General features: G+C 41.3%; 1 protein-coding gene across 2 annotated transcripts in view; it reads left to right on the top strand.

Annotated features, from left to right (window-relative positions):
* TRAFD1 (TRAF-type zinc finger domain containing 1) overlaps positions 1-13881 on the top strand; it is a 90354-nt gene that overhangs the window by 6264 nt on the left and 70209 nt on the right. The window contains exons 2-3 of one of the 2 annotated variants that reach the window (XM_073625991.1): positions 8589-8641; positions 13175-13310. In XM_073625991.1, coding sequence (XP_073482092.1) covers positions 8598-8641; positions 13175-13310 — 180 coding nt within the window. In that variant the 5' untranslated portion in view covers positions 8589-8597. Of the gene's footprint in view, positions 1-8484; positions 8642-13174; positions 13311-13881 lie in introns of both variants that reach the window. The other variant, XM_073625985.1, reaches the window with a different exon arrangement.

The raw sequence follows: 13881 nt of genomic DNA, 5'->3' as shown, positions 1-13881 counted from the left end.
GGAATAGGACCACCATCCGTCTGTTTTAGGCAGACCAGATTGGATGGCAACGGGTGTCAGCAGACATGTGTGCCTGCTGACATCTGCTGCTCCGTTTAAGAGACTGGAGGGTCCAATCAGTTCTGCCTGAAAAACTGACAAGTGGAACTGATCAGACAGCCTGTGTGAAAGGGGCCCAAGTATGTATGTACCATCACTGGAAGCTGAAATCGCAGAGGTAGATACCGCTAGCTTCTACCAATGCTGCATTGTGGAGGTCATGCATTTATAAAATTCTTTGCATTTTCCCACTGAATGAAAATTATTCTCTGATTGGATGAATAATTTTTGATCCACCTCATCCAATCAGGGAAGACTTTGCATTCATTGAGAATAAGCAAAGTGTTCACAGAATGGCGCCAATGCCGAGCAGGTGACCTCCTGTACTCGACATGCAGTCGGGCAGCCATTCGGCACAGGGCCAAGAAGATGGCGGTAATCGCTCTAGTAGTGGTACATACTGCACTTGTTTCCAGCTTCCATGGGGCTCCCCCTGCGTACATTGCTACATGCATACATCACTACCACGCTATATCCAAAAGACAACTTCAGTGTGGCTCTAGTTCTGGGAGGGCATCCATGGACTTCCTCCCAGTCACCACTGTCTTCTTAAAGCGGAGTTCCAGGCTTTTTTTGTTTATTTAAAAGGCAGCAGCTACAAAAACTGTAGCTACTGATTTTTAATAAACAGACACTTACCTGTTCCACGGTCCAGCAATGCGGCCCCCACGGAGCCCCGCTCCTCTCCTTGGCGCCTCCATTGAAACTGTGGGCACCCAACCATGACAGTTTGCAGCTTCAGGGAGGGGCGCACACTGCGCATGCGCGAGTTGTGCTGCGCTCTCCCTGTGGACAGGCACTTTTGGGTGGAACTCCGCTTTAAGACACAGCTGATCACAGATCTTGGTAAAGGGCCAATTACAGCTGATCACATGTAAACAGACTTGCTGGTTATCGGCACTCCTTTCCTCTGTGGGAAGAAAAGGAGTACCGATAACCCGCAAGGCTGTCGGCACAAGGTTTACACGGATAATCGTGGCACTAATCATTAGTGTCCTGATTATCAGTGAAGAAGAAATTATTACTTATTATTTATTGGAGAAGCTGCAGAAAAGCATGTAGTGTGTTTTTGCAGCAATTTGTGTTTTTTTTTTATTTTTATTTTTTTTTTAAATTTTTATCTGCTCAACAACAAATTGGCCAAAAAAAAGCATAAAATCACGTTTGCAAAAATCAAAACGCACAGCAAAAAGCACTGCAGAAACAGATCAAAAGCAAACTGCATAGGTGTGTACCGAGGCTTACGCTGGCCACACGGATCAATTTTCAGATGAGAATATTCCTACAAAAAATCTTTGTACATTCGCTGAATGAAAGAATGTTTGAAATTTTCACTTGCTTTTAACATTTCTGTTTAAAAATGAATATAATTTCTGAACGAAAACCACATACACTGTCTGAAAATTCCTTTGACCAAGAAGTTTTCTATTTCCAAATTTTCCTGTCACTGTGGTTGAAAACAAACGTCGATTTTACCCCATTAACCATTAGAAAATCGAACAACGTTCCTAAAATTACATTTTTTTTTTTTTTTTTTTTTTTGAAGGAAGACATTGTTTTTGTATGGCCAGCATATAATATATTACAGTTCTGTTTGAAAATCTGCAAAACAGTCTTTTTAACTTTTTTTTTTTTTTCTTTTAAATAAAAAAAAAAAAAATTGATCTGAGTCTGATATTTACTAGATTCAACCTCTAATAGTATATACAGTATATCTCCTCTAATAGTGTATATACAGTATATCTCCTTTAATAGTATATATAATATATCTCTCTTCTAATAGTATATACAGTATATCTCTTCTGTCTGTTATTCTCAGAGTGGATTAAAGATTTTACTCCCTAACCATATAGTTGGTTATTTATATTTACTACTGCATAGAGATATTTTAAGAATAAATTGTCGGGTGCTGCCGCCGCCATTGCGGGTGAGAGTACCCCGGCAGTGTAGCCTTACGGCTTCACGCCAGGAAAGCTACTGCGCATGTGTGAGGCCCCGCTCCTCTCTCCTGCTGGCCCGGCAACAGGGAGAGGAGGAGGGAGCCCTGCGGTGATGTTACGGGCCGTGGCCTGGACTCCCGGAAGTGGGAACAGGATACCTGTCAAAGACGGGTATCATGTCCCCTCTTCCCCCGAAAGGTGCCAATTGTCAGAGACAAATGAGCGGAAGTTCCACTTTTGGGTGGAACTCCACTTTAAGAATACATACACATTTCACTTTCACATGGACGTGTCTGTGTACGGGCTCCGCTTTGCTCAGCAGGGGATTGCTCCGTGGATCCCCGCTGAGCAGACAGATGACAGGTCTGTCTCTGTACACTGTGCAGGGACCGACCTGTCAGAGCGCTGCTCTCCTCTATGGGGGATCAGATGAAGAGTCCGTTTTCATCCGATCCGCAGACGGTTGGAAACGTAGGGTTTTCCTCCGTCACACTTTAGCAGGTCAGGTGTCAGCGGACAAGTCAACGCTGACATCCGTCGCTCCATAGACCTGTATGGAGCGTCCGTTCAGGTCCGCCTAAAAAACTGACAGGCGGATCTGAACGGTCCGCCCGTGTGAAAGTGGCCTCTTTTATGTAATTCTCGCCTAGGCGAGTCACCAGGACAGGTGTGTCTCTTGGAAAATTGCTGAACCATTATGTAAGTGTATAACCTGCTTGGCTGTGTGACAGATATGTACAAATTACAAGATCGGCTGCATGGAATTACAAATCCTTTGGAAAATGAAGCATTAAACGTATGCATTTAAACCCTTTTTTATTTATTTTTTTGTTTACTTAACCTTCTGTTTTAAGCATTACCAATAATGATATATAGAAAAAAGTACAAAAAAGTATGTGAGCCGTCCATTTTAATAATTGCTCAAAGCTTTAGTATATTCCCTTTTTTTTGGGCACTTCCCAAAATGAATGAAAAAGTACATGTTCATGTCTATACAGGTTAAACTTGTTCTAGTTTTAACTTGTGCCGCTGATTTACACAGTTCTCAGTACAACCATAGCGCACTGTGTTTGTGGGTAATGTTCTTGATTTCTTAAAGCGGAGTTCCACCCAGGAATGGAACTTCCGCGGATCGGACCCCCCCTTTCCGGTGCCACATTTGGCATCTTCTTTCAGGGGGAGCGGATATCTGTTAAATCCATATATCTGCTCCCACTCCGGTGAAAGATCGCCTCAATATTGTGTGGCAAACTACGGTGTCTGGCCCTCCTCCACCCCCCCCCCCCCCCCCCTGCTGCAGGCGGCAGTGACAATTCAGAAAGGGCATGCGCAGTAGGAAACAGGCTTCACTTCCTGTTACCCTTAGTAAGGATGCCTGCACCCAAAGCCGCGGGACGGGTCGTCTTCAGGTGCCCACATTGCGGTCTCCCTGGACAGGTGAGTGTCCATATATTAAAAGTCGGCAGCTGCAGTATTTGTGGCTGCTGACTTCAAATTTTTTTTTTTACCCAGGCGGAACTCCACTTTAAAGTTGTTAACAGTGCCTTGAAAAAGTATTCCTATGCCCTTGAAATTTTCCACATTTTGTCATGTTACAACCAAAAACGTGAATGGATTTTATGTATTAGACCAATACAAATTGGCACATAATTGTGGAAGGAAAATGATGAATGTTTTTTACAATATTTTTTTTTTTTACAAATATGTGAAAAGTGTGGCGTGCATTTGTATTCAGCCCCCCTGAGTCAATACTTTGTAGAACCACCTTTCACTGCAATTACAGCTGCAAGTCTTTTTGGGGATGTCTCTACCAGCTTTGCACATCTAACATTCTTCTTTGTAAAATAGCTCAAGCTCTGTCAGATTGGATGGAGAGTGTCTGTGAACAGCAATTTTCAAGTCTTGCCACAGATTCTCAATTGGATTTAGGTGGACTTTGGGCCATTCTAACACATGAATATGATTTGATCTAAACCATTTCATTGTAGTTCTGGCTGTAAGTTTAGGGTCGCTGTCTTGATGAAAGGTGAATCTCCGCCCCAGTCTTAAGTCTTTTGCAGACATCTTCCCATCAACTCTGACCAGATTCCCTGTCCCTGCTGAAGAAAAGCATCCCCACAACATGATGCGCCATCACCATGTTTCACAGTGGGGATGGTGTGTTCAGGGTGATGTTAGTGTTAAGGCCTATACACACGATCGGATTTTCCGACGGGAAATGTTCAATGTCAGGCTATTGGCGGAAAATCAGACCATGTGTATGCTCCATCGGACAATTGTTGCACTTTCCTGCTGTTGGCTAGCTAGGTTTTCAAATTTTCCGCCAACAAATGTGTGTTTGTCGGATGTTCTGAGCGTGTGTACACAAGTCCATCAGACAAAAGTCCAAAGTACAAACACACATGCTCGGAAGCAAGGATGAGCCAGAAGCGGTCGGTCTTGTCTACTAGCATTCGTAATGGAGAATTAACATTTGTGATGTGGCAAATTATGAAATTTTGAAATGCAGCACACATTCTCTTCTTCTTTAATGGGATAATAATGAAGCTGCTTTGCTGGTGATACTGATGGATTATTCCAAACATATTTTCCAAGGCTTTTTTTCTAGTGATATCAAGAATAATATTATGCTGTTTTTTTTTTTTGTGTTTTTTTTTTTTTTTTTTTTTTGGGCAAGTTACCTCAACACCATTATCCCCTAGTTTTTAAGATCAAAGATACAACTATGTTGGTGTCCCTTTTCAATTTTACATTGTATTTTTTTTAAATGTAATTGCCTACTCCCAAACTGTCATTTGAAGTAAAACACATAGCCAAGTAGTAGTCTCCATTTTTGTTTTTTTTTTTTTTTTTTTTTTTTTGTGCATTAAAAAAAAAACAAATAAAATTAGACATGCTATCTGCCAATAGAACGTAACCAAAAAGTGCATTCTGTGCATCCAAATATATAGAAAATATAACAAATCAAATCATTATTCAACCAAAAAATAATGTCAAAGCAATAACTCCAAGGCCAATAATAAATAACACGTTATCTCCTCCGATCCCGCAACATGTCTATTTGACGAACGGCTGTTCAGAAACTAACTGAAAAGCGTGAAAAGAAAATCGCGAATCAAGGTGGCGCTAAAGAGCTGAAAAAACACGTAGTACATCACTACGTTTGTAATTGTTGGCCAACATTTGTGTGGCCGTGTGTATGCATGACAAGTTTGAGCCAACACCCTTCGGACAAAATTCCACGTTTTTTTTTTTTTTTTGTTTTTTTTGTTTTTTTTGTCGGAAAGTCCGATCGTGTGTTCGAGGCTTAAGTTTTCCTCCACAAATAGCGTTTTGCTTTAAGGCCAAAAAGTTTGGTCTCATCTGACCAGAGCACCTTCTTCCACATGTTTGCTGTGTCCCCCACATGGCTTCTCATAAATTGCAAACGGGACTTCTTATGGCTTTCTTTCAACAATGTCTTTCTTCTTCCCACTCTTACATAAAGGCCAGATTTGTGGAGTGCACAACTAATAGTTGTCCCGTGGGCAGATTCTCCCACCTGATCTGTGAATCTCTGTATCTCCCCCAGAGTTACCATGGGCATACTCTCTCCATTTTCAGATGATGGATTGAACAATGCTCCCTGAGATGTTCAAAGCTTGGGATATTTTTGTATAACCCAACCCTGAACCCTGCTTTAGACTTCTCCAAAACTTTATCCCTGACCTGTCTGGTGTGTTCCTTGGCCTTCATGATGCTATTTTTTTTGATGGGTACCTTTTTTCCCTTTTCCTCAATTTTCACCATATTTCAGCTGCTATGTGGTTGTTGAGCTTACTAAGCCACTCCCCTAAAGCCAGTGAAAGCTTAAAGTGGTTGTAAGCCTATCGTATACCCAGTGACTGGCCTCAGGTGATATACTGAAATGAAACAAAATCCTCCTACATAAGTTGTACCTGTTTTTCTGCAGTCTTCCCTTCTCTGCATCCCTTCAAAGTTCAGAATTTATACAGCTGGTGTGAAGCTGAAGTTACTCTCTGCAGAGCACATTGAGAGCTGATTGGAAGGCAGGGACACGCCTCCCTTCACACAGGAACACAGACTATGTGCTGGAGCTCCCTCCCTGTCACCATTTTTCTCCTGGTGTCAGGAAGACTTCTCAAAGGTGATTTGTACTGATCGTGGAGGAACGAGGCAGCATACAGAAATGACACTTAATGCTCTTAGAGATAAGTACTCAGGGATATGCTTTGTTCCTATTTCATGTCAATGGTTTACGATCACTTTAAATCTGTTACTGTGGGTACTGTTACAGACGGAACTTCTAGTGCTAAATATAATAAGAATCCTTATGCGGCAGAATAGGACACTGCTGCTGTTTACTTTTTTGGAATGGTCTGAACCTAATTACTGCTGTGAGAAATAAAACAAATTGTGGTCCCTTGGGATGGAAGTGGAATTTCTGTTTGACGTGACCTGTCTTAGTTTGAGTTTGAAAGCAGGAATACATTCATTGGTGAGGGTGGGGGTAATATACACTGGATATACACTAGTAGAGTTTTGCTTGAAATGTTTACATTTTTTTGAATCATCGGTGAGGTAATTTAACTTTTATACTGCAAGTTTTTGTAAGATCTACTGCTGTATAGGCTTCTGTAGCCATAATCTGTTAATAAGCTCATTAGACTCAGATTGTTGCACACTCCTTACCTCCTATGCTGTCCTCCAGAGATGATGGGTCTAGGATTGCTACATTTCCCCTGGCCACTATTGCCACCGTTGATTCTGCCTGGTCCAATAGTGATCCTTTTCAGCTATTCACGATATAACGCCTGGGCATGCATGCGGCAGTTACATTGTTTTCAGCATCTAGATCTGTTCTTGGCAGGCCGAGAATAGAGCTGGGCTGTACAGGGCATGGTACATATGATGTGCAGTGTACAACAAAGTCATCAGGAGGTAAAAAAAGGTTTTTTGGCAAGAGACTTAGAGTGTCTCTTCTGCCAAAAGAACTCTACTTCTGGTGATCTTTTGTTGAAGCATGTATAGTTCCCCCCCCCTGTTAAAGTGGTTGTAATCCTCAGACATGAAATATGAACAAAGCATATCACTCTATAGTGTGTACTTGTCTCAATTAAGTGCACTAAGTGTCATTCCTGCCTGCTGCCTCGTTCCTCCATCAGCATAAATCGCTTCTAACAAGCTTTCCTGACACCAAAAGATAAGGTGACAGGCAGTACCTTCAACACACAACCTGTGATTGACATTCTCAGCTCTTTTCCTGTGTGAAGGGTGGGGGTTGTCTCTTCCCTGCAATCAGCTCTGAGCTCTCCTCAATGCAGTGTGTCATTTCAGCTCTCCGACCATTTTTTCTGACCACTCAGACAAGCTGCTTTAAATTCAGGACTTTGAACAGATGAAGAGAATGTCACAGATAAACAGGTACAACTTATGTAGGAGAATTTGTTTAATCTCTGTGTATCCCTTGAGGCCAGTCACTTCACTGGGTATATGGAAGGGTTTACATCCACTTTAAAGTCACAGGTGCCCTGCCATTTTGTTGTAGAATTACCCAGCCTAGAATTCATTGGGCTCTGGTCATGCAGCAAATCAACTCATCCCAGTATTACTCTCTCCACCATGCTTCACAGTTGAGAAAAGTTTTGTTGTTATCCATGAAGTTGTTTCATTCAAACACAATTTTTTGAGCAGTCACAAAAATTAGATTTTTGTAAATATTCCAATTGACTGGTTATAACAGGTGACAACACCTTGCATTCAAGAAGTCCAGCCAAAGCTTGTTTGGCTGGGCTTCTCCTATGGATCATAGGCATGCAATTAGTTTTGCAGTCCTGCGACCCCTTTTCAGCGGACTGAAGTCCGCTCTCTGCTGACATCACGAATATCAGTCCAGGCACCGCGTCATCCCGACAATGAAAGTCTGGATCCACCAGGTGCCTGGACTGACACCCGTCTCAGGCTCTCAGCGGGCCGCTCCCCGCCCCTCCACAGCCAAGCACGGAGAGATATGAGCAGAGTGCCGATCGCAGATGTTCGCTCGGTTTTCAGTGCAGAGGCGCCGGGGGACAGATGCAGCATCCACCTAGGTAAGTATGATTCTAAAAATAAAAAAAAAAAAAAACACACATACTTCTCTTTTAAAATGTTTATGTTGGTTGCTAACAAACTGACCATTTATTGCAAACTGTTTATATTCTATTCAAGGAAAATAAAGTGTTGTGATCCTTTCTTTGCATCTTTTGTGCAATTTATTGGCCAGAAATACATGATTGGCGAATGGTTTACATTATTATGTTTTTTTTTTTTTTTCTTTTTTTTCTTCTTCCTTGTTTTGGCTACTTTTGTAATGTTTTACTTATAGCAACTATAGGTCTATAGTTTATATCGTGTTGCAAAAGACATAAGTGCTAAGTAAATTTAAATAATTCCTTTCGATTTTCAGAAGTACATGTCCTTGTTTATAAGGAACAGGTTTCCCAGAATTGACGCAACAGTTTTCTGCCGTCAGAAAGTGAAAGTGATACAAGCTCTTCTATTCCCTTTTAGAAACTGATCATGGCTTCCAGCACTGAACAGGAGACGCGTCTTTGTGGAAACTGGTAAGCCCTTTTTATGTTTTTGTTTGAAGCATAATTTTAGTGGAGGTGGCCAGACGTGATGGGTCTTTAGTTGTGGAATAACTGGTCCCTGTTTACAGCAGCGATGGAAACAAATACAAAAGTGGTAGATGTATGGGCTCTTATCATTAAATGTCCTCCACTTCCCTGACTGATGACTTTTACCCTTGATTATTAAAATAAGATCCAATGAAATAATAATGCTAATGATAAAATCTCCTCCTCCCTCCTCCCTCCCTCCTCCTCCTCCAAGCTGTTGTTAGCATTTTTTTTTTTGTCTGCTCCTAGAAGTTAAATATTCTATGTGTCCGTGCAAAATACATTTAGGCTATTAGACCCCTTTCACACTGGGGCATTTTTCAGGCGCCTTAGCAGTGCTGGCAGTGTGAAAGGGCTCGGGCGATCGGCGCACCCAGCCCGGTGGCAAAAACACGAAAGCGCTGCAAAGAAGTTGCTTGCAGGACTTTTTTTGACGCCCTGCCAGCGCAACGCCCCAGTGTGAAAGGACTTGAGCTTTCACATTGGGATTGCAGATGAGGCTTCTTTCAGGTGTTTTTTTTTTTTTTTTTTTTTTTTAACGCTAAAGCACCTGAAAAACGCCCCAGTGTGAAAGGGGTCTTAGTGTTTTTTTTTTTTTTTTTTTAAGCCTCAGCGTCTAGGAGCAGAGAATTTGTTTCTTGAGTTTTTTTGGAGCATTTTTCCAGCAGAAAAAGAAAACACAACGCTCCTAAACTACTCAACAACAGCTTTTTTTTTTTTTTTTTTTTCCTCCTCATGTAATGTAAAAATTCTAATAAAAGGCTAATGCTCCAAAAAAAAATACGAAAACGCTACTACAAGCTGGCACAAAAAAACGCTATTATCAGCATTTTCATCCAGCATTTTTTTTCTAGCTTTTTTTTGAGCTTATAAAAATGCTAGTGTGCATGGAGCCTTCTGTTAAACTCTACCTTTTCTAAGTCAGGGCAAAGTAAAGGTTCCCTTCGCTTCCTGTCCTCCCTAGCAGCATTTGTTCATCTACCAAGGCTGGGGAAAGAAAGTCCTGTGTAAGCTCCAAATGGACTTGTAAGAGCTTACTAAGCACTCATGAACTCCTTCCCTGGCCCTATGTGACAACACTGAGAATATTGTGAGGCACCAGTGTTGTTGAATAAGAGAAGATATGAGTCCTATGTTCACCTATACCTGGAAGTGCTGAGTATTTCACTTCAGTCCCTGCGTCTGAACAGAACAACAGGATTGCAACACAAAAGTTGTATTCATTCTGCTGGGTTAGGTGGGAGTTGAAGCTGGCCATAGACAAATAGAATTTCAAATGATAATTCTTAGGAAGAGCCTTAGGAAAATGTGTACAAAAATTCTCAGAACATTCCTTTGTTATTCGAAAGTTGTTTTTGTTTTTTGTTTTTGTTTTGTTTTGTTTTTTTTAATTTTGGCATGAATGGACTTTACCGAATGAAAACCACATTCACTATTAGAAGTTAATTTGTTCATGAAGAGTTTTCCAACCTGCTTCTTTGAATATTCTAATCCCTGTGTTCGAGCATGGATTTGATCCACTAATGATTAGAAAAATGAGAGCTGCCTTTTCCCAAGAATTTTTCCTTTGAAATTCTTCCCATCTATGGCCAGTTTATAGGGATCTTTTTACTGTGTGCTGCATGGGCTAAGAAGAAGTTCAATTTGAAACACAGTGGGCACATTCACGAGAAATATGGCAATTTTAAAGATTGGCCACAACAGAAATTTTCTTCCCCTTTTAGTATTTAAAAAAAAAAAAAAAGTGTTTTTTGTACTGAAAATGTTCAATAAAAAGTAGAGAAACTCTCGATCGTGGTACACGGAGGCAGAACGGGGATCTGCCTATATATAAATAAGGTGGGTCCCTGTTCTGACAGGAGACATCATGGAGATCTGCTGTTTCCAGTCATCGGAAACAGCGATCTATGTGGTGTTCCTGTGAGCCCGACTCCCAGGGAACACAGTTACCCCGTGGATAGCCCCCTAGTGTTAACCCCTTCCCTGCCAGTGTCATTTATACATTGATCAGTGCATTATTTTAGCACTGATCAATGTGATAATTTCACTGGCCACCAAAAAGGGTCACTTAGGGTCTGTTTTGTCCATGGCAAAATCGCAGATATCATAGAAAAAAGTCCATAAAACTTTTCCATAGTTTGGTTTGCACAAAAGTGATTGTGTCTACAATCAATATACACGTATTGCGATATTAATAATGATGACTTTTATTTTTTGGGGGGGGGGGGGGGGTTTATTATAGCAAAAAGTAAAAAATATTGATTGTTTTCAAAATTGTCGGGGTTTTTTTTTTTTTTTGTTTATAGCGCAAAAAATTAGAATGGCAGAGGTGATCAAATACCACCAAAAGAAAGCTCTATATGAGGGGGGAAAAAAAAGGACGTCAATTTTGTTTGGGTACAATGTCGCACGACCCCGCAATTGTCAGTTAAAGTGACGCAGTGCCGTATCACCAAAAAAATGGCCTGATCGTTAAGGGGGTAAAACCTTCCGGGGCTGAAGTGTTAATTGAATAAGCTGAAGTTAGAAGCTGATTGGCTGCCATGCACAGTTGCACCAGATTTTGCACTCTCCAGTTTTAGTAAATCAACCCCATAAGGTTGACCTGGGTTTGAGTGGGCAGGGGTCAATATCCAAACTATCCTGTGCGGGTGGATAGGACAGAGGGGGGTGAGATTAGGAGAAGGGGAAACGGAGTAGTTGATGAGAGGGGATAGCCTCTGAGTTTAGTCTCTGGGATATTAGAGTATCTGGATCGATTATATGAGCTCTGACCACGTCAGAAGTCTTCTGCAATTTAGCGGGCTAAGTAGAGCTATATCGGTCAAATTTGTTATTTAGTCGGCTGTCAACTCTTCCATTTGCTGTAGATGGGTGATTTTGGTAGCCCGTTATTTGATGGAAGGGGGCGGTTAGATCTCCAATGTCTAGTTTGTTGCCATTCTGGCAGCTAAAAGAAAAACTGAGAAGGCCTTTCTTAACCACTTCAGCCCCGGAAGGATTTTACCCCCTAAATGACCAGGCTTTTTTTTATGATCCGGCACTGCGTTACTCTAACTGACAATTGCGCGGTCATGCGACGCTGTACCCAAATAAAATTTGTCCTTTTTTTTTTCCCCCACAAATAGAGCTTTCTTTTGGTGGTATTTGATCACTGCAGTTTTTTTATTTTTTGCACTATAAACAAAAAAAGACCAACAATTAAAAAAAAAAAAAAATTTTTTTTACTTTCTGCTATAATTATCTAAAAAGATTAATTTCTTCATCAATTTAGGCCAATGTGAATTCTGCTACATATTTTTGTTAAAAATCACAATAAGCGTTTATTGATTGGTTTGTGCAAAAGTTCTAGTGTCTACAAATTGGGGATAGATTTATGGCCTTTTTTATATAAATTTTTTTTTTTTTTTTTTTTTTTACTGGTAATGGTGGCGATCAGCTTTTTTTTTTTTGCTACATTGTGGTGGACAAATCTGATATAAAGTGATCAGTCCAAAAAAAAAAAAAAAAAAATGCACTGACAGGGAAGGGGTTAACATAAGGGGCAATCAAAGGGTTAACTGCCTTCCCTGCAAGTGTTTTCTAACTGTGTGGGGGATGGACTGACAGTAAGAATACAGAGATCCCTGTCCCTGCTTACAAGGAATAGAAGATCTCTGTATTTCCCTGTCAGAACGGGGACCTGCCTTGTTTACATAGGCAGATCCCCCGTTCTGCCGCTCTGTGGAGCGATCGCAGGTGGTCGGGGGAGCTGCTGATTGGCTCCCCCTCCATGCAGCGGGCGGGTGCGTGCCCACAGTATCTATTGCATGAAATGACGTACAGGTACGTTGTTTCGCACAATAGAGCAGTGTATATATATGGTGGGTGGTCTTCAAGTGGTTAAAGTGATATTAGTCTCTTTTGTTTACAAATAACAAACCTGTTATACTCCCCTGCTCTGTGCGATGGTTTTGCACAGAGCAGCTCAAATCCTCCTCTTCTTGGGTCCCTTGCTTGTGCTCCTTGCCCCTGCTGAGTGCTCCCACAGCAAGCGAATTGCTATGGGGCACCCAACCTGAGCTGTTGCTCTGTGTCTATTCAGACACGTAGCTGTGGCTTGGCACCTCCTCCCCTCTCCTCATTGGCTCACTGACTTAGCAGCTGAAGCCAATGGCTCCCGCCGCTGTGTCTCAGCCAATGAGGAGGGAGAGTCCTGGACAGCCGAGGCTCTTGTGCAACATCGCTGGATTGAGTTGGGGCTCAGGTAAGTATTGGGGGCTGTTGCACACAGCTTTTTTTTTTTTTATCCTAATGCATAGAATGCATAAGATAAAAACCTGCCTTTAGAACCACTTTAATGCTTGAAGTTGAACCCTGGAAAATAAAAAGTCCTTTACTTACCATTATGATTGTATGAGAAATAGACCTTTTTATATTACCTTGTTACTCACTCTGACAACTCTTACTAATTACTATTGTTTGTCCTCTCTCTAGTAAACGTGACATCTCGTTGATCAATTTCACTATTCATGAGATTCACTGTCACCGTAATATCCGCGTATGCAAGATATGCAAAGAGCCAGTTCCTAGCAGCGATATGGAGGAGCACATGGACACTGAACATGTCCCGGTAATGACCAAATACTTAAAGTAGTATGCCAGCCCACTTTCCTCTACTTCTGGTTGGCGGCAGTATTTTTAACCTCTACTAGGTTGCTAATGCAGTCCTGTGGCTTCACGGGGGAAATCCACTACCCTGTTTGTCGTGGATAACACTGTCACTTGAACAATCTTAAATGGTATTGTTGGCTTAGGCTTATAATGATATTTTGCACAAGGGGAAGCTTGTTGTCCTGATGGTTGTCAAAGGTGTGTGTGTTTTTTTTTTTTTTTTTTTTTAATTATTTATTTATTCTCACTTCCTATTATTGTGTTCAAATGAGTTGAGGGGATACAGGCAACAGTAAAACATGAGAGGTTCTAACCATTCCCCACTCTGTCCAAATCTAAAATAAAAAGTTTTGACTTAATAAGCCAATTAAGTCACATGCACACGCTGCTGCACATGCGCGATCGCAGTTTGAAACTTACAAGGAAATTGATTTGTTTGGATTGTGATACGTTCTCAACCTGAACTTTACAATATTATGTAAGTGAACCTTCCGATGTATATACCATCCAAGGCTACTGGAGAGGAATGT

Source organism: Aquarana catesbeiana, linkage group LG01 (assembly GCF_042186555.1).
Source record: "Aquarana catesbeiana isolate 2022-GZ linkage group LG01, ASM4218655v1, whole genome shotgun sequence".
In the NCBI taxonomy this organism is placed as follows: Eukaryota; Metazoa; Chordata; class Amphibia; order Anura; family Ranidae; genus Aquarana; species Aquarana catesbeiana.
The sequence above is the reverse complement of the archived record's forward strand: the minus strand, read 5'-3'. Positions and strand labels throughout refer to the sequence as shown.